The sequence below is a fragment of the Xenopus tropicalis genome, chromosome 1 (assembly GCF_000004195.4).
Source record: "Xenopus tropicalis strain Nigerian chromosome 1, UCB_Xtro_10.0, whole genome shotgun sequence".
Taxonomy (NCBI): domain Eukaryota; kingdom Metazoa; phylum Chordata; class Amphibia; order Anura; family Pipidae; genus Xenopus; species Xenopus tropicalis.
Window position 1 is genome coordinate 182,042,362 of NC_030677.2, and position 19,698 is coordinate 182,062,059.

The 19,698-nt window shown below is 38.8% G+C and overlaps 1 protein-coding gene and 1 long non-coding RNA gene across 2 annotated transcripts in view; one reads left to right on the top strand and one right to left on the bottom strand.

Moving 5' to 3' along the window:
* Nucleotides 1-305: 305 nt before the first annotated feature.
* LOC116407697 lies at nucleotides 306-7,465 on the top strand. Its single transcript, XR_004220505.1, has 3 exons — nucleotides 306-741; nucleotides 2,319-2,393; nucleotides 3,860-7,465. It is a non-coding gene; the product is annotated as an uncharacterized LOC116407697 (long non-coding RNA).
* An 8,018-nt stretch (nucleotides 7,466-15,483) lies between these two features.
* Nucleotides 15,484-19,698, bottom strand: part of msh3 (mutS homolog 3) — a 69,810-nt gene continuing 65,595 nt past the window's right edge. Inside the window, exons 23-24 of the mRNA XM_002942361.5 lie at nucleotides 18,926-19,100; nucleotides 15,484-17,397 (exon numbers count right to left, since the gene is read on the bottom strand). Of these exons, the coding sequence (XP_002942407.2) occupies nucleotides 17,316-17,397; nucleotides 18,926-19,100 (257 nt within the window). The 3' untranslated portion in view covers nucleotides 15,484-17,315. The remainder of the gene's footprint in view (nucleotides 17,398-18,925; nucleotides 19,101-19,698) is intronic.

Sequence of the window (19,698 nt, forward strand, 5' to 3'; positions counted from 1 at the left end):
GCACAGGTGAATAAAAGCTGCCAGTGGGCAGATGTAATTCAGGCAGATTTGATTTTCCTTTTGAATCGAGAGCCAAATCTGAGCGTTGATGTGGTCCAAACTGTTAGGCCTGAGGTGGGCATATTGGGGGAAAGACCTGCTTGTTTGGCGACCTTGCCAAATGAGCGGATCTTTCAATGTATGGCCACCTTTAGGTAATAGTGGTTGAGGCAATGTTAGATGCAAAGCATAATATGGGTCAGAAACAGGTGCTTAAATATGAACAATACATTTTTGTGTTAATGGTAAAACAGTGGTGTAGAGAGATCATAGGTAAATTGTGCTCATGCAATGAATGAACCCAGGTAGAAGCTAGCTTTAGGATGCTATTCTGAAGGCTTTAAACAAATGTGACTGCAGCAGTAAATCAGTAAAAAAAAGCACATTAGTTACAATAAAGCACAGTGCAGTAATTTCATTTCTAGCCATTGAGCTCATCTCACGCCTTGCTGTCTTGTTTTCTTTTGTCCCTAGATTTTGTGTTTTCTTTTAATTAAGCGTGTTCAGTCTATTTCTTTAAGTCTGTCCTCTTGTATATCGTCAAATTGCCAGTCTTTCTGATTGTTATGAGAATCTTCAGGCAGAAGGAAATTAAGTTTAATATTTACTCTTTCTACACTACAGCAAGACATCGTTTGCAGCCAAAATGCCTCAAGGGGCTTAGAGCAGCTTCTGACAAAGGAGATGATTCAAAGTACACAGGTACAGCTCAGAAAGGCAAATAGCGGTATTATTCCATTTTCTCATGTAATGGGTTTATCTGTATGAGAAATTGACTTTAATCATGAATACAATGTAGCATTAAAAGCCAAATTTAGAGATTTATAAAAAGGATTACTGAGCTTGCGTCTGTCCAAAAACCCTTTCTTCAATGCATATAAAATGCTTTTTGGGTAAAGAAGAAATGTGGCAATGGATTCACAAAACGGCATCAACCACATATGAATGATTAAAATAAATATATCTCCATCTTTCTTCTTGCTGACTTTCACTGCATGGGCTGAGCACTGAGCACTGGTCCCATACCATTACCCATGTACAAGCGAAAAATAGGACATCAAGGGGGATAATATTTAAACCCGTAAGCAGAAGGGGTAAAGTACTTACCATCATACAGCACATTTTACATCCTCTAGCCTATCTTTACACTTCCTCCACCTAAAAGCAATACACAGTGAAAGAAATTTTAAGCACCTTTCCATTATACATTCATTAAACATTTTCAGTGTTTTTCAAGTTATTTGCAAATGCAATTGCTATTAAAACCAATATCTCTGAGAAAGGGTCCTTGTGACCCAAAACATGTGAGACCAATAATAATAAGAAAATTAGAATCAAAGCACTGCATTTTGTGTTGCTCCCTTTACACTCTTGCTTTTTTGTATATCCTGGGGTCCAATACAGTGGGACCCAGTGCAGGTTGAGCATTTGGTTAACATTTACAGATTGTGCTAGCAGGCATGTATTTAGTTTTGGTGCGGCCCTGGGCCCCTACATCATGCGTGTGACATTACTCACAAAGAGAGTCCTGATCACCCCCCACCCCCCCAGCCCGTTGCCGGATTCCTTATAGAAATCCATTCCGAAGCCTGGGGGCATTTTTTTCTTGTTTTAAGTAACAAAAAAAAAAAAAAAGAGAATGCATGCACCCGAAGGCCTCCCTCTCCCTCATAAGGCTGCCGCCCTAGGCACTGGCCCTCGGGTGCCCCATTATAAATACAGCCCTGGGTGCTAGAGATCTGTTTATTAAAAGCTGTATATGTGGTTATATTATGTGCACTCCTGACTCCTGAAATAATGTTGCAAGCTGGCTAATTAACAATTTGGAGAAGAACTGACACTTGTTACACTGGTTTAGAGTGAGACCCAGAGAACAGAGAGGGATAAACAAATACTGTTTTTCATTTTAATTAAATTTACAAATACTTTTAAAATCAGTAAACACTTTTTATTTAATGTATATCAGAAAGATGTAGAATTACCTTTTCTTTTATTAGGCAAAATCACTGTTTTTGGGTGGACTTTAAAGCAACAGTAACACCAAGAAATAAAAGTGTATCAGAATAATTAATTTATTATATACTGTTTCCCTGCACTGGTAAAACTTGTGTATTTGCTTTAAAACAAAACAGCTGTATAAGGTTAGCTATTTAAATTGATAAAAAGGTGAAAAGGCACAGGTTATAAAGCAGAGAACAGATAAGCTGTGCAGATTCCCATTGTACTACAGAAGTTCTTCTATCTGCTATGTAACCTGTGCCTTTTCTCCTTTTTTCCAGCTTGAATGGCTGCCTCCATGGCTACACAGCATTTCTCATTTCTCTTATGACAGGAAGAACTGTACTGACATAAAGGTACTGACCTTTTCAAACTTTAAATCTTTTTTTCTACTTATTTAAAAGAGAAGGAAAGGCATTTTGGAATTTTACTGCCAATAGATTAGCCACATGTGCAAGCTAGAATGCTATATTAATTCTGCAGAAAGCTTTAACATATTTGAGTAAACAGCCCTAGAAGCTCCCTTTGTTTGTTTAAGATAGCAGCTGCCATTTTAGCTTGATCTCAGTAGCTTGGGTGCTGCAGCTCTAGCTGCTGGTAGCTCAGATTACACAGAGTTGGGAGGGGGGAGCAAATTCTGATGGGAAGGGGAGTGAATTCTTATGGGAGGGGGGAGCAGGAGAAGGGAGTGGAAGAGGCAGAGAGGAGAGAGCTGTGCAAACTTGTGCCCCTGCCCTGAAGGAAGTCTGACACAGAAGAACATATGTACACAAAAGAAGACAATAAATCACGTGTTTCTTTTGATAGAGAAGAGTGAGATCTTATAGCTGTATTTACATAGACCTTTCTGATAAAGCTTAGTTTTTATCTTTCTTTCTCATTTAATGTCCTGGGCGCTGAATTCACCCAGGGAATTAAAAGGGCAAACTGGCTGTTAGGATTTACAAGCTTTGCTTTTTAATGCGATATATGTGTGATACACATGATACTCAAATATACATCCAAAAATGCTCCATAAAGGTATTGTAACAGTGTAACATGTACAGGAAAGTGTGCGTTTAAGGTGCAAGATATGGGCTGCAGGGCCCTGCACTACGTAGTACAGATAGGGTTAATATTCCCCCTCAGTCAGGAAATTAAGAGAGGAGCTGCATGTAGAGGTAAAAAGGATGTTCTCCCAATGCATGGGGTATCTCTTGTGTGTCTGCAGAAGAGACACAGTCCTGGCTGTTCCCTGCATGTGAGCCTGGGTGGTTCTTATTGGTCCCAATGACTGAGAAGAAGTCTGAGAGAGAACCAAGGGGCCTGTGGAGTTTGAGACAGAGAGAGTGCCTGAGACTGAGAGTCCAAGAACCAATGAGCAAGGCAGTGTTTGGTAAATGCAGCAGTGAAGCTGCCTTGATGTAGGCTGTGTGGCCTGGCTGATAAAGGTATCTGTAAACTGTTAAATAACAGAGTGCTAACCTGTTGGTGTTCCAGAGTCTGGGAGAGGACCTGAGTTAGTCAGGAGACATTTATCTGTGAAAAAGACGGTTCTGTATTTTTGATGCCATATAAAGATAATCACCCTGTTGATGTGTATTTTAAGTTGAATAAATTAATGGTAATTTTTTCTGCTACACAAGAAACTAGCTTGCCTACCATTTCAAAAATCTTGCCACAGTATGAACTCATTTACATGAGCAACCCACAATTTCAATAAATTCTTCGTATCATGCCTAAGAATCATTGGTCATTACACTTTGATTTATAATTGTACAGCCCCAGCTGCATTTATTTGCACTATACAGAGAATAACAAATGGTCATTTGTCATTCTACAGACTGAGAGTGATGTGGAAGCCCTTAGGCCCGAGGGAAGGAGAGCGCTTATGTGGAAATCAAGAAGAGGATCCCCCTAAATGAGGAAAAGTCCCTGGAAAATCATGCTCTATGAGTGTGAGTTAGGGTAATTAGTACGAACAGTTGTGCGCCCTACTAATGAGAGACAGTGTGGGCTTACTATCCCCTGTGAGTGAGACTCACCTATAAAGAACTTTCATTCATGTGAGAAACGTGTTCATACACAAGTCTGCAATTTACAATATTTAAGCTATTTCTGTTTTAAAGGTTCAGTTTAGCAATACATTTCAAGTTATTGCAGACAAAATTGGGAAGCATGTGTTCATCTGTCGCTTTAGTTTAAGAACAGCAGGAGGCTATGTAAAATATATGTTGTAGCATTAGATAAGTCTATTCTTACAGATCAGGCACATAATGGCTTTTAAAACTACAGTGCTCTGGGCTTCTCTTGCGTCGGTCATTATTATATCTTTACTACTGAACAATCACACAAGACTTTGTAGCAAAGAGCAAAAACTCTTAGGGGTTTACTGTGAATCTCTTTCAGTGGGAAGTGTTGCAATTGTTGTCAATATAAAGTAATCTGCAGCAATCCCCTGGCTCATGTGCTGCAGTCAAAAAGTCTATAGTAATGGAAACAGTAGAAATCAAATCGACTCCATGACAAATGCAATAGAGTGCTCTGTTAAAGAAAGACAAAATCTCAGCAATATTACAGGGTACATAGTTTTAAGAGCAAGTATTAGCCACTGCATTACATACTTCTAAAACAGAAGTAAAGAACCTTTCAAAGTTTCCTTTCAAACATGTCCTGCTGACTGATTTCCCTGGCTGATCAGGAAAGATGGTGCCAATATTCATTGCAGGATGCCAGCCAATTCCCACCTGGTGGCCTGGCAACTAGCAGCTCAGCAGACCTGACAGGGGACTGCAGTTTGCTTGAGTGAGGGCAAAGGTCTCTTTCTTACTGACAATAAGGGCATATCTATAGCTCATTTATAACACAGACATATACGTAAACTGTGAGGAGATTCAGTAAAGATTATATTTTTAAAGATATTGATTTAATTTTTAACTTATACTTAGACTAGGCATTTTGACAACAAATACCAGAAATAATGCCAACCAGAAAACATTTGCCACAATTGCTTCTGATTGCACTTGAATTTTCTGATGCACTAGAAGTTTTTCTTTTATTGCAGAAGTTTCCTTTAGACTTTAATAGTAAAGCAACCTGAGTATTCTTAAGAACTCCTAAGAATTCTTGAGTAAGTGGAGTGTTAGAATTCCATTCAAACAAACGCTGCCACACCCACTGGTTTGAATGCATCTCGGCAGGTCTAAGATCCTGAACTTCTAAAAATGCCAGCGAGAAGACATGAGAAAAATTGATAAACATTCAGTTTGCAGAAGAAATATTTTTTTTCCACATCACTAAAAAAAAATCAGTCCTTCAGTGTAAATGCTGGTATAGCTGCAAATTTAGCTGCTCAATGAACATAATATATTTTCTTGTAAAGTTGATCATTTATATTGAAAGTATTTCCACAGTTCAGGGTCACTGAACATATTCCTCTGAGTTGCAAAGCTGCTATTTTATTATTGACGCAGTGTGTAGCAGAGTAAAGTGCTTCTAGTTGGCGGTATCAGTACTGCTCAGTCTCTCTGAGACTTTGAGAGAACGACACAGAGTAAACAGTGTCAACCAAATGCAAAACCTACTAAAACCTGTACAGCAAAACCTGTAAATCTATTTTTGTGTTTTTGAATTGTTTATGGAAGAAAACTGCCTTTGTTTTTCCACCTGCTGCTGCCAGCTGAAATAAAAGGCATTTTTCTTTAAGAAACTTTTGCTGTCCTGAAAATTACCCTGTGTGAACCTGCCACATTTGGAGGTCTGCTATTAAACCACTGAGTGGTCCGTGGTTGTTATACGAAGTTTTTTTGTAAAATTTAATGCAACAGCAAGATTGTCAGATCCAATGGGGCAACTTGCTCCCTTTTCTGCTCTTTTTTGCTTTCTGGGAAGTCCCACACACCTCTTTAGTAGGAAAAAAAGTTGTGGAGTAACAAGCATGAAAAACGAAATGCTAAGGGGTGCCCAATAAGGACTGTGATTGGCTATTTGGTTGTTCCATTTAGACTGGAAGCCGACAGGAGGTCGCAAGTGCACATGGTTTTTATGACTCTAAAACTTGTCTTTAATTCAGAAATTCAAAAATAAGCTCCTGCTTTGAGGCTTCTGGGAACAACTTTAATGGGGTTTTTGAGCAACATGTTGCCCACAAGCCATTGGGATCACTGCTCTCTGCCTGTCTCCCTGGAGTTATTAAGGTTGTGTGTGGGGCTATAGAGAACAGCTTTCCCACAAAAAGTCATACAATTATTTTCAGTATATCCATATCATCTATTGTACAAGTGTCACATTTTGATGAATGTATATATTCTCTGCCAAGCTGTTGCACTCCAGCACCTCACTGTTTGTTACATCGTGGTGTAAAAATTCATGGCAAGAATTTCTGTGCTGGGTGACAGCAGTGCTTAATTATACACTGTCACATCCTGCACTCAAGTAACCCGGATATAATTATATTACAATGAAATCATGTAATGATGGAATAGCTGAAAAACCAGTTATTGGCCTTAGTATGAAAGGACCCTGGTTAATAATACAGTTTCTAGAATTCATGTAATATTTAACCTATTTAGAAAATCCTTTAATATACAGCTTGTACATTTAAGAGTATATCCACCCAAAAACAGTTTTTTGTTTTTTCTTGCTTAATGAAATGCAGTTTAATTCAGATATCCAATATATATGTTATAGTTATTTGTAAACGTTATTGATGGCAGATCTTACAATTCTCTCCTCTCCTTTCCCAGAGTACTCATGCCGTTGCTTTCCCCCCACAAAGCTTGTGTATTCTATAGATCTGTGAAGAACAGACATTTGCAAGGCATTGTGAAAACTAGAGTCTTGACTTGAGGGAAAGCGATTTCGGATAGATAATGGTGGTGGTGGTCAATTACAAGTGCAGTTGTGGCTGTACAAATTTCATTAAAGATACTTGTGCCAAAAAGTGATCCATGTAGCTGTCCCTGCTGCTGCTCAATCTGTCCTGCCTGCTGCTCTAAATCTTGTGCAAGTGCCCCTACTGACAGAGGTGAATCACTGCGCCACTACTGAAGGTGGCAGTAGCTCCAGGGGTCCCGGAGCGGTCTGCACGTCGAAGTTGGAAATGTTATTTTTGTCACATGTTATTTTACCACAATACCATTTGCTTTGCCCCATCGCAATTATGCTAGAATTATGGGCGCAGCGCTGCATTGTGGGTAAAAAAGGATGGCGACTTGTGCCCAAAATTGCACTTTGCACATGCACTTGTGGTCATAAATGACTCCCATTACTCACATGCATTAACAAAGGACAGACAGAAGCAACTTTCAACTGCAGTTTCATAATAAATGAGATTGTTGAGAATTTTTTCATGAATACATGAAACTGGCTTATTTATTCAGGTGTATATTTAAAGGGGAACTCCATCTTCCAAACCATAGTTTGTTAACTAGACCCACACAATACAGAAACCCCCAATACACTTATTACTGTAATCTGTTCCTTCAAAAAGTATGAATAAATACATTTTTATATGCTGAAATACATCTGCAAAACAGTTCTCTTTCTGCATCATTTGAAATCCTGGCAGGGGAGGAGGGACTAAAACACTGATGTTACAATTTGTAACAAATTCTCCACAGCTTACAGACAGCATGCAGGAACTACATAAACCATAATGCATTGCACTGGGATGTTCCTTTACGTATTGACATCTCATGTGCAAGGGATTGTGGGATTGGGAGGATGCAGGCTGAAGGCAGGCTGAGGACAGGCGACTACTGTTACATTTTATTTGAGTCACAAAGCAGTCGGCCAGATCAGCAGGGGAACAGGGGGCGGGGCTTAGGGAACTGTTCCAAACCATATTATTATATTAAAAATAATGAAAAGGCTGCATATTTTTTAACTGATGTGTATTGCAAAGTTGCTTAAAATTATGTTTATTTTTCAAAAAACTTAAGTTGTGTTTTGGTGGAGTTCCCCTTTAATAAACTAATTTAACTGAAATCTTTTCATTGGGTGCCATATACCAGTGTTCTGCTGAATTAATCGAGATCACATTGAACTGCATTCTACCTTTTTAAAAAAATAATTGGAAATCCCATGCAAAATCCCATGATAATACATTCATTAGACTTGCTACTCTTATTCATGGTGTTAAACTAAACTCAACCCAGTCATTTGTTATTCACACGAGACCTTCTATATTTACTTCATGCCTGTTTATTCACAAGGAATAGGTGTTTTGTCTTTTATGTTTCAAAGTGACATTTACTGTAACTCATTCTACTGTCAGTGTCCCCTATTCCATGTTGGTGTTGTAATCTCTTCCCTTTCACTGAGTACAGCTTAATAACGGATTCAAATATGAATAGTTTTGTGGTATTTGTTGCAATAAACAGTGATTTGATCCCACCTCCCTACTTCTCCAGAGCAGGTTGCGGTGCAGTAGAAGTTAGTTGATTATTCTGTTCTACCCTTTGCTAGAGGCTGGCCAAGCTGACCGGGCCCCCTGGGCAACCTGGTCGGCACCTCTCCCCAGCACCCTTCCTTGGCAAGGCGGCATGTGAAGAAGCACATACATGCGCAGGGACATTGCAGGGTGTGTATGTGTGGTTGTGTCGCACTAGACAAGCGGCGGGGGCAAGAATTTGGGATTCATGTTTAATTTGAGAAGAACTTTTGTTATACAGTTTTGTTATGTGTGGGTGACAGGTCCCCTTTAATGCCATGTGACTGTGTAAATGACATTGATATGATATAGTGGCTTGTCAGCCTTATAATCATCATTTGTAACCAAACACCCCCTTTTTAAGTGTGGGGTGACACCCTTTGCAATACAGTGGTTGCTGTTTTCCTCAATAATGTTAAGGTGGCCATACACGCACCGATAATATCGTACGAAACCTCACTTCGTACGATATTCGGTGCGTGTATGGTATGCGTGTATGGAGTCGACCGATATTGCAGGAAGCTGCTGATATCGGCCGACTCGCCGATCGGACCAGTTGGAAAATTTTGATCGGGCGCCATAGAAGACGCCTGACCAAAATCTCCCTTCAGCGCTGAATCGGCAGAAGGAGGTAGAAATCCTATTGTTTCTACCTCCTTACCTGCCGATTCAGCCCTGAATGATGTGTGGCGGATCTGACGATGTTTCGTGCGACCGACGGTCGCACGAAACATCGTCAGATCGCCACGTGTATGGCCAGCTTTAGTCACACGAGTCATGTTAGTAACATGTAACGTGATTATTCATTACTGTATAACATTGTTTTTTCCTTCCAATAAAATTAAGCATTTGAATGAAAGAAACCCTTTTTCTGAAATGATATGCACTTGCACAGATACTGAATTACTAGTGAAATGGGAACCGGAAATGTGCAGTGATCAATTCCCTCTCGTTTGTATGAATTATGTACAAATACAGTTCATTATTAATGATGCAGTACAATTTCATGGGTACATAATGAAAATGTATAGTGAAAAGGAAAAGTAAAGGGTCAATATACCTCCTTATTCAACATGAGTGCAATAAATAGGGCTTGTGTTGGACATACTTAATGCCTATCGTTTTAATCAGGAAAAAAATCCTTTTTTCGTTATTTCTTGAACTAAACAGGGCAAACAGGTAAGCTGAAGCTACTCCATGTTTGGTCTTTGCGAAGCAGATCATTTGATTATCTCCCCCTGCCTTTGTTGTTATTGTTTTGTTTGTCCATAATGCAGGAGGATTATCTGTGTATTTTACAGGGTCATCCTACAGGCTAATTGAAGCTGTTTCACCAATTAGGATCACTTTCAGGTTTGACAGTATCAGAGCTCTGTGGGGCTGCGTTTGTTGCCATTCTCCTCAATGGAACAGGATCATTTTGACTTCTCACATAAGGGACTGCAAAGGCCAAGTGGCCCAACCCAAATGATTCAAGTTGGGCCATATCTTTGCTAAGGATAATAGCTCTTGTTATTTAATTGGAGATATAAAATGCTGCAATATAAACTGGAGATATAAATGCTGTTTTTACCCTATGTACAATAGTGACTACTAACCAGTACTGACCAACATTAACACACACCAGACAAAATTACTATTAGTGGGGAGTATACATGACTTGTCAAAAGGACAAAAAGTACAGCATAAAGCCCTTAGAACTGGGGGCAGATTAAAATTAAACAAAGATATCCTGTACAGGGGTGTATTTATATTAAGGCAAAATAAAAAATGCCCCAGCCCCCGCAATGGATTTCCCTAGGAAATTTGGCGACAGAGCTGGGGGATGAGGGGGGTAGGGGGTCGAGGGCTTTGAGGGAAGTGCCTAGGGCAGCACCAGTCCTAAATACACCCCTGATCCTGTAACTCAAATATCCTTCATAAAAACAGAAGGGCTAAGTGCCAGAGGTATAAAACGCGTAGGGTAGAGTACCATGGGGTCTGCTTGAAAATCTTATTACTGTGATGCTTTGGATAAACTTTTTTTATGAAGTAGATTTGAGTTGTAGGATATCTTTACCCATTTTTTTTAGTTTTCACACACACACGCAATTTAATTTCCTTAAAAAAAGACAAATTACTCTTTGATAGTTGTTATGTAATTAATTATGGATGTAAAAGAAAATGATGTTCTTTTTCATCCTGTTTATATTGTATTTAACAATAGAGTTGAGCATAGCACAATACTTGGCCCTTTTTTATATAGCTCTCAGTTTCTATAGCTACAGAACTTAAATGAATCCATAATGACTGCTGTAATTCCAGCTAAATAGCCCAAGGGTACATTTATCTATTGTAGCTGAGCCGACAATAAAACAATATGGGCATGTGAAGCATTTCCCCCAAACCTTTGCTTCAGTACTGTCGTTCTGCATGTAATGGAACAAGGTGGTATTAGGTTGCTGCATCTTTCCAGCAGAATATCTATAGGCCCAAGCTCTTACCTTGTTCTGTTGCTGAGGTTCTTAATCAATCCTTAGTGAGAGCTTGTCACTCAATATCAGTGTTATAAACTCCCGATATTGTCCCCAGGACATCGGCACAGAAGCTCTGATGGATCAATAAAAGGCCAGAGGATTGTGACACCTTTATTACTAATACACCTACCAGCGCCATTGGGGGAATGTGGGAGAGACCTGGGAACATGCTTTGTGCTCCACTCATACTTACTGAGACAGGGAGGCCCATTTATTTCAAGGTTGCTTAAAAAGGCATTGATCCCTTCATTCATAATTAGGCTGAAAATCTTGAATGTTTTAAATGGGTAAATAAAGCAGTTGGAGACAATTGCTGTTGACTTCTATAGAAACTTGCCAGCTTTTAATTGCTTTGTTTTTCTGGCCACTATTTAAGTTTTTTTTTTCTTTAATAAATCCTAACTATTCCATGTTTCAGAAAATACTTGCGTGTATATTTGCACTTTATCTCAAATAAAGAAAATAACGCCAAATCTTTTTTTGATAAATCTGCCTGTTAGTTATAAATCAGTGGGGTTAAAGGAACAGATGCGGCCATGAAGTTCAAGTGTTTACCCAAGGCTTTAGTGCTGTGTAGCAGTTTGTAGGCCAATGGTACATCGGATGTTTTATTTGTACCATATTATAGTGGAGAAATTAAAAGGAAAGTGAAATTCACAGGGGTTTGTTAGGCACGTGATAGGGAATACAATTCCTTACTTACCCCAGGGCTGAGCACTGCACCCACAGATCCCTTATGCAGAAATGGTACAGGAGAGAGCAACCACCCAGGTTTACCATGATTAATTCCAGTCTGGTTCTTGGTTTAGTGTGATTGGCACCCCACCAGTTACAGCAGTAGCACAGAATGAGCGGCACAACACTGTGCAGTCTGGAGATCTCCCCTGAGTTATGTGTGTGACTGAATAAACATAGAGGGGATTGTGCTGGTCATTCTGTTCTGCTATTGTCCAGCGCCGGTACCTGCACAGTATAGTAAAGTTTCCTGGACAGCTGCAAGGGATCCCCGAAAAAAGCAGTCAGAATGGTGACATAGTGCCCAATGCCATAGTGCCGAGTGAAAAGGTGAACCCTGTGCAAGGCTGAAAGCACTGGGCCTGCTGTTTCATATTGGGAAACCATGTGGCTTAGCCCTAATCTGCCCTGTGCCGCGGGCCTTACATGTATGGTGCTACTGTTATTGTGATATGGGCACCAGTTGTGCTTTTACAGCTAATACAGTAATATTTGTGAGACTTAAGGAACTCTACAGAGAGACCTTAGTTCCTTTCTTATAACATATATTTATCAATATGCTTCTTTGCAGTTTGTGTTCAAGCCATGCCAGGATATAAGCACATTATGGTGTCTTAACGAATACAAATGGCACACTTTGCAATTTAATCCTTTTTTTTTCATTTAAATCCTTCTTAGAAAGCAATACTCTGATTGAAACTGCCATATGTGCCTATCTGATAAGCATCCTGCAAATACATTAATATTCTATTAGGAAATCAATCTTTTCCATGTAACACATCTGCTGTTAAAGAGGCTTGGCGTGGGGATTTAGATGTTCAGCAAGTGTATCAGCAAGTGTATCAGTAAGTGTAGCAGCAAGTGTAGCAGCAAGTGTAGCAGCAAGTGTATCAGCAAGTGTATCAGTAAGTGTATCAGCAAGTGTATCAGCAAGTGTAGCAGCAAGTGTAGCAGCAAGTGTATCAGCGAGTGTAGCAGTGAATGTAGCAGCGAATGTATCAGCGAGTGTGGCAACAAGTGTATCAGCAAGTGTAGCAGCAATTGTAGCAGCAAGTGTATCAGTAACTGACTGGCCAAAGGCTTGTGAGAGTCCTGCAACTTCAACTCAAAGTTTCGATAACAACTGGGATTTATTTGCAAAAGTACTAAGGCTTGATTTGTTTTCATTACTGGTAATTGTTGGTTTGTATTGCTAGGTTTTATTCTGTAACATATTGCTTGGTACAGTATGGGAGATTCAATAAACAATCAAATTAGTGGTGCCACATACAAAAATACTTATTGCTTACAGATAATCAAATGTAATAAATGAAAATGGTGTATTCCAAGGACATATGGGTGCATCCAAGTACCAGGTGGCCCCCATGCCCCATCATCCTTACACATACCTCAATGTTTGAAAAAGAAATGTTGTGCGTAGCACAGTGAATTTTTTTTGCCACACCCATTTTTGCGACCACACCCCCTAAATACCACTCCCATTTTATAAAATTTGGCAGATAATTTAAAGTTTTATGGAGGTTTTGTTCTATGTGTTATTACAGTTTTGCTATAAAAGGTGAAATTGCCCTTTAAGCTGCGAGTCTCAGTTCCCCCAAGAGACCTGTTTAGCTTATTAGTTACAACTGTAGGTGTAGCTTGTTAGGTTTTCTGGGCTCTCTGCCAAAAGCTACTTATTTAATTAAGTTTGAGAAACATTGTTTTTTTTTTTTTTAGCATTCAGTGCAGGAGGTCAAAGGGAAATGAGGGACTTTTCAGAAAGAATCCAGGACTGTGGGCTGAGCTGTTAAAAGAGGGACTGTCCTGCAAAAATCGGGAGAGTTGTAAGGTATGCTTATGCATTATTGCCCAATGGCAAGAGGAGGGAAGAGCTTGAGACACTGGGATGCACCTGTATGTTGTTTGGTAAGTACAATTTTGATTTATTAAATTAGATTATCTGTAAGCAATAAATGTGTTTGTATGTGACACCACTAATTTGATGTTCATTCACTATTGTGTACTCAGGGCCTTGAATTACATGCAGTAGGTGGCTATTTTCTTTTGTACTCTATGTAAAAACTGCAGCCGGCAGGGAACAGACATGATTATCTACCTGTTAGCTCTTTATCGGAAACACTATGCCGGTGCTATTACAGCATGTAGATCAGCAAAGTATATCAGCAGGGCAGTCACTGTTCCATTCAGATACACTTGATATTGTCCGACTTCGGTTACTTGTTGCATTCTATCTAATGCTGTATAGCAGGCTTCCTTATTCTATGGCTCAAACCCACAAGTATGCGACCCATTTTGAATTTGTCACAATATGCACTTAAAATATATAGTTTTCTAGGGTCTACCTAGGGGCTGATTTACTAAGACACGAATTCCGACCGAATTGGAAAAATTCTGATTGGAAAATGAACATTTTGCGACTTTTTCGTATTTTTTGCGATTTTTTTCGGCGCCTTTACGACATTTCGGAAATTATCGCGACTTTTTCGTTACCAATACGATTTGCACTAAAAAACGCGAGTTTTTCGTAGCCATTCCGAAAGTTGCGATTTTTTCGTAGCGTTAAAACTTGCGCGAAAAGTTGCGCTTTTTTCGTAGCGTTAAAACTTAAAAGGCGCGATGTTTTGTGCAAGTTTTAACACTACGAAAAAATCGCAACTTTTTGCGCAAATTTTAACGCTACGAAAAAATCGCAACTTTCAGAATGGCTACGAAAAACTCGCGTTTTTCCGCAAAAATCGTATTGGTAACGAAAAAGTTGCGATAATTTTCCGAAAAAATCGCAAAATACCGATCATTACGAAAAAACCGCAATCGGACGCATTCGGCCCGTTCGTGAGTAAGTAAATGGGCCCCTTAGTGTTATGGGCTTTTACTACACACGTAGGCAATGTATATTAGCAGTAACTGGAGTCCTCTTCTTCTTATATGTGAAGGCAATGAGAAGTCTTTGTCGTTGGTATGGGCCCCCAAGCAGAATCAGGTCCCCATATCACTAATACAGGAAGGGAAGGCCATCATGATTTGCACTTGATATGATGCAGTGACCCATTGTCAACACCAAGTATTTGTGACTTATTTGTTATGAAGCTACAATGTGCTATGGGGCTCCTCAGCTGCTCCCAGGTCAGGTTTCCAGTAAGAGTTCAACGGCAAATCTCCTTTATTCAGTACGTCATTCAAATAAAAGACAAGGACTTGAGATAGATGTCATAAATGTTTCAATTTAACGCTTTACAAAATAAGTTGATCTGACCCATCCTCTCAGCTGTGCTTATATTATAAGTCAGAGTCTGTCTGGGCATTAGCTGTCTGACTGCCATAAACTGGATTACAGGCATCGGATCTTCCCTTGGGAGCAAATTTGTGCCTGTTATATTAAATTCACAGCTCAACGTGATCAGATCTTTCACTTTTGTCTGCTCCACTTTTGTGCAATCATGCCATTATCTGCTAACTATAACCAATATACAGGGGGCCATGCAGTGACCCGACAATATGCAGCACATTATACCTTGCCTCATGTATTGGCCAATACTGGTTTATCAGTCATATTTCCGCCTTTGTATGCATCATACTGCTGGGGTGCAGACACTTAAGAGCAGATTTATCAAAATGTACTGTAGAGCTTAATACATGGATATGTATTATGTTTTTATAATCTTTGCCATCTCATCGGGATTTAGAGACCTTATCATCCATCTTTAAGTTGAAAACTCTGTGAGAGACTGACTTCTTATAACTGGAAGTCGCAGGGTGAGTAGTACCTACGGAAAGCAAGACACCTTGTTGCTCCATGTAATTTATTGCTCATTACAGGATGGTAGCGTATGGGACTCATACAAATACAAGGATATATTTACAATACCTTATGAATTGTAGACTCATCATTTTTTTGCATTCAAAGTTTTGAATTGAATAAAACAAATCTATAAAACCCAGCAATTATTTTTATGAGACTCCCTATTCCAGTTTTTTAAAGGGGTGGCTCACTTTTAAGTTAATATGTTCTAATCAACTTTTCACTGACCCCCCCAAAAACTATTGTTCTGCAAGGCTACAATTGTATTGTTACTTTTTATTACTTATGTTTCTTAATTTAGATGTGTCTCTATTCAGACCCTCTCCTATTCATATTCCAGCCTCTAATTAAAACCACTCACTGGTTACTAAGGTAATTTGGTCCCTAGAGACCAGATATCTGTACAGTGGAGAGTTGCTAAACTAAAATTACAATAATTAAAAAACCATAAGTAATAAAATCTGACAGAGACATCTTTTATTGTGTAACAGTTTTAGATATTATAAGTTTATTAATCAGGTGCCCCATTTCCCCATTCAGGTGGGGTTCATAAAATAATTAGGGATGTGAAACCTGAACTTTAACTCCTAACCTTCGGCTGGCGGAATCTAAGCAAACAACTACTGACAGCTGGTTGGACAATGTAAGTACGTAATATAGGGCTTATACCCTATCATTTCCAATGGGCATCAGTTCAGTGACCTACAGCACACAATCACTTATTCACCTTCAGTTCTATAACCCTACTCGGATGTACTTCACGATAGACTATCCAAAAGATACATACCCATTCTTATATTAATTTACCAGACCTATTCAAATGTCCTATTGCGGCATGTATGTTGTACAGAATAATATAGAAGAAAGCAGGTCTTATAAAGGTCTTGATAAAGCCTTTTGAGGCGAAATGCGTTGCAGAGAGTTACTAGAAGCACTCCAGCAATGTTGAAAAATAGTAGCTGCAAGGATTCTAATTTGATAAGACTTTCTAAGAAATATTGGTGCACATTTGGAGTTTGTATTACGCAGCGGAGCGCACGCGGGAGGAAGTGAGTTGGCGCTGGTCCGGAGGAGACTTGAGTAGGAGAGAAGTGCGCTGTTACAGACAGACACGGGAGGAGTGTGGCACTGCCTGAGGGAACGATCAAGTTCTTAATGAATCTGATTTTCTCTGACTAATGTGGGTGAATTTCTTTTAATAATTTAAGCGGCTTATCATATTGCTACGGAGTGCTTTTAAATATTCATAGTTCTTCATTTCTGGCCGCCCAGTAAATTTTAGGCAATTTTTTATTGTATGCAGTAACGGGGCAAAAAAAGCCTAATTTGGTTTTGAACTATTAATAATTGGATAGTCCCATATACAATCTAAAGGTCTTTATAAGACCTGGAATGGAGACGTGCTTTCTAATGTTGATTTTTACACCATTGTGGAACTGCACCCCGGCTCCTTGATCTTGTATACGTGAGTGTCAGCATTTCTGATGTCTCTATTGTGTAAAGGATAAGTCACCAAAGACTTCCCGGACCATTTAAAAGGTTCCGAGTTGACTTCTTATATCCTTATATTTTACAACAGGGGATACATTATTTATTATATTACACAAGTGAGTCATGTGACAGAAACAACATCAGTAAGCACCAATTATACCACTAAGCACCGTTTATATGGATCATTTAAAGGCTATTCATGGCTCTTGTATACACTATATATACACACACACACTCACACAAACACTATTATATAGTAATTTTACCATCCAATCCTCAAGTTCTGCACAAACAGTATATACTGCATATTATATTACATAATGCTTCACTGTATTATTTCCAACCACTCTTTTAATTCTTCGGAACTGTTGATATTCCAAGCGCTTTGAAATGCTTTCAGCTTCTTTCTGAAAAATAAAAAATTGGGACCACATTATTTAGGCTTGCAATAAACTCCTTGTTACAGTTTAACACTTGCACCTTAATGACAATGCTTCATTACATTCAAACACTGTGCTGTTACAACACCACAAAGGGAAATGTAACAATAAAAAACATGAGTCTAAACTTTGATTCTTACAAAGTAACATTTTGCAACTGGCTTTTTAGCTTTTAAATTCTGATCACTTTCATGCTATGGTTACTATGCACCGTATAAGGGTGAAGGAATAAGTAATAAGTAATATATATATAATGTATGAGAGAAAAAAAGTAGATATCCAGGAAAGATACATGGGGATTATAACATATATACAGGTTGTGTTACATAAAGTACTGTGATTTATCTGCCTTTATTATTTTGCTTCAGTACAGGTGTATATTTTATGGGTGCTTGCTCACTATGTAGGTATTTTATTGTTTAAGAATTACTGCACTATATTGCACATATTATAGAACTGAATCATTAATGTGCTTAATGCAGGCTATGTTGGGTCTCTACTCTATGAATAATTCTAATTGAAGGGTATATAAGGGAAATGACTTTGGGAAGCCACACCTCCTCCTATGCCCAATGGTGTGAAATGCATAAGAACTGCAGCGCATAGGGGCCATGTGGCGCTACAATGCACCTTTTCGATTTTGATGTTGGTAGGAACTTTTGTTGATTTTCTTATTTGAATTATCAGTAACCAATAAATGTCTTTGTGCGTGGCACTGCTAAATGGTTTGTTTAGTTATTTACTGCACATTCAGAGCCTTAATGGTAAATTACATGTAATAGCTGGCTTTTTCTATGGCTGAAATGGTTTATATATTTGTATGGCTACTGTTTGCCTCTTGACCTGCAAACATGTTCTGACTTGCTATAGGTACATTTTAAAGTTTGCAGTAGATGGAAACACAGAGAATAAATGCGCCTATAACACATGTTTAGTAAAAAAATATAACACACTTTAGTAAAAAATGCCTTAAAAACACATGAAGGATCCTGTTTTGCTTCAGTGGCAGCTAGACTCAGTGGGGCACAGAATGGGCAGCAGGCACCTTGAACACTACAAGAAGAACTATAATAGTAGCAATGCTGCCATAATACCTCCTATACTAAATATATTCCCTATTTCATAAATATGGAACCCAGCTCCCTTTTAAAAAGTCCTTTGGCAGTTACAAACATGCACTTGTGCATTTAATGGCTACCAAGTGGCTCAAATATACACGTAGGTAGGTCATTTTATTGCCCAGGCTACATCTTTATTTCGGATCTTCTTGTGGGTCAGTGACAACATGACAAAGTCTGGAAATACAGAGAGGAACGTTGACGACATTAATATATGAATAGTGAATGAAACTGCTGCTGATACCAAGTCACGTTTCTTGGTTTGTATTTGGGAGCATTGTTTCTCAATAATGTATCTTACTAAAATACTACGATCTGAGATGTCTTGAACAAGTTTTTGACACTAGTAAAATAAATATACTGTATATAGTGCCTACCTTTTCATTTCCACCAGCTCCTCGAGAGCTTTAGATTTACAAGCTGCCCTTGTTACGACACTGTGTGGAATATCTGCCAGTTTAGCCACATTTAACCCGTAGCTCCTAGCAGCGATCCCTTGTGTGATCTGGTATAAAAAGGTTACGTGCTGAGGTTGCTGCAGGCTCTCAGCTCCTGTAAAGGGAGATAGTTAATATTATTACTGACAGTTATTGTGGGAATAATTCTTAAGTTCTTTACAAAGCAAACCTAAAGGCCTCTTGGTAGGTTTCGGGCAAAATAAAAGAAAGAAAAAAGTAACCTCTAATACTTTTGATGTAAAGTCATACGGATCTAAAGATGTACTAGACTTTAAAGGTGGTAAAGTAATGAGAATACAATTATAAGCCCAGAGAGCAATAGTATTTTTAACTATGGGGCAGTGATGTAAGTGCCCGAATTAAAGTGTATAAACCTATGGTGTAAAATAAAGCAATCTGATTTAGTCTTAAGGCTTCTAAAAAGTCTTCCTGACTCCAATAACTCAAGCAAATAATTACAAGGGTAAGTTATATCTTTAAAAATTCTAGTTGCTCTGACCCTATTTCTCCTAATGTAAATATCCAGTAAAGATGGGAATGCAGATCTTACACAGCGTTCTGCTGCACATACCACTCTATGTCCTTGCCGTCTTGTATGTAACTATTCCCAAACCATGAGGTAATATTCTCTATCAAAATAAAAACAATCTCTGATGAAACACCAAAATTCCACAGTTGTCTCAGATGACAGA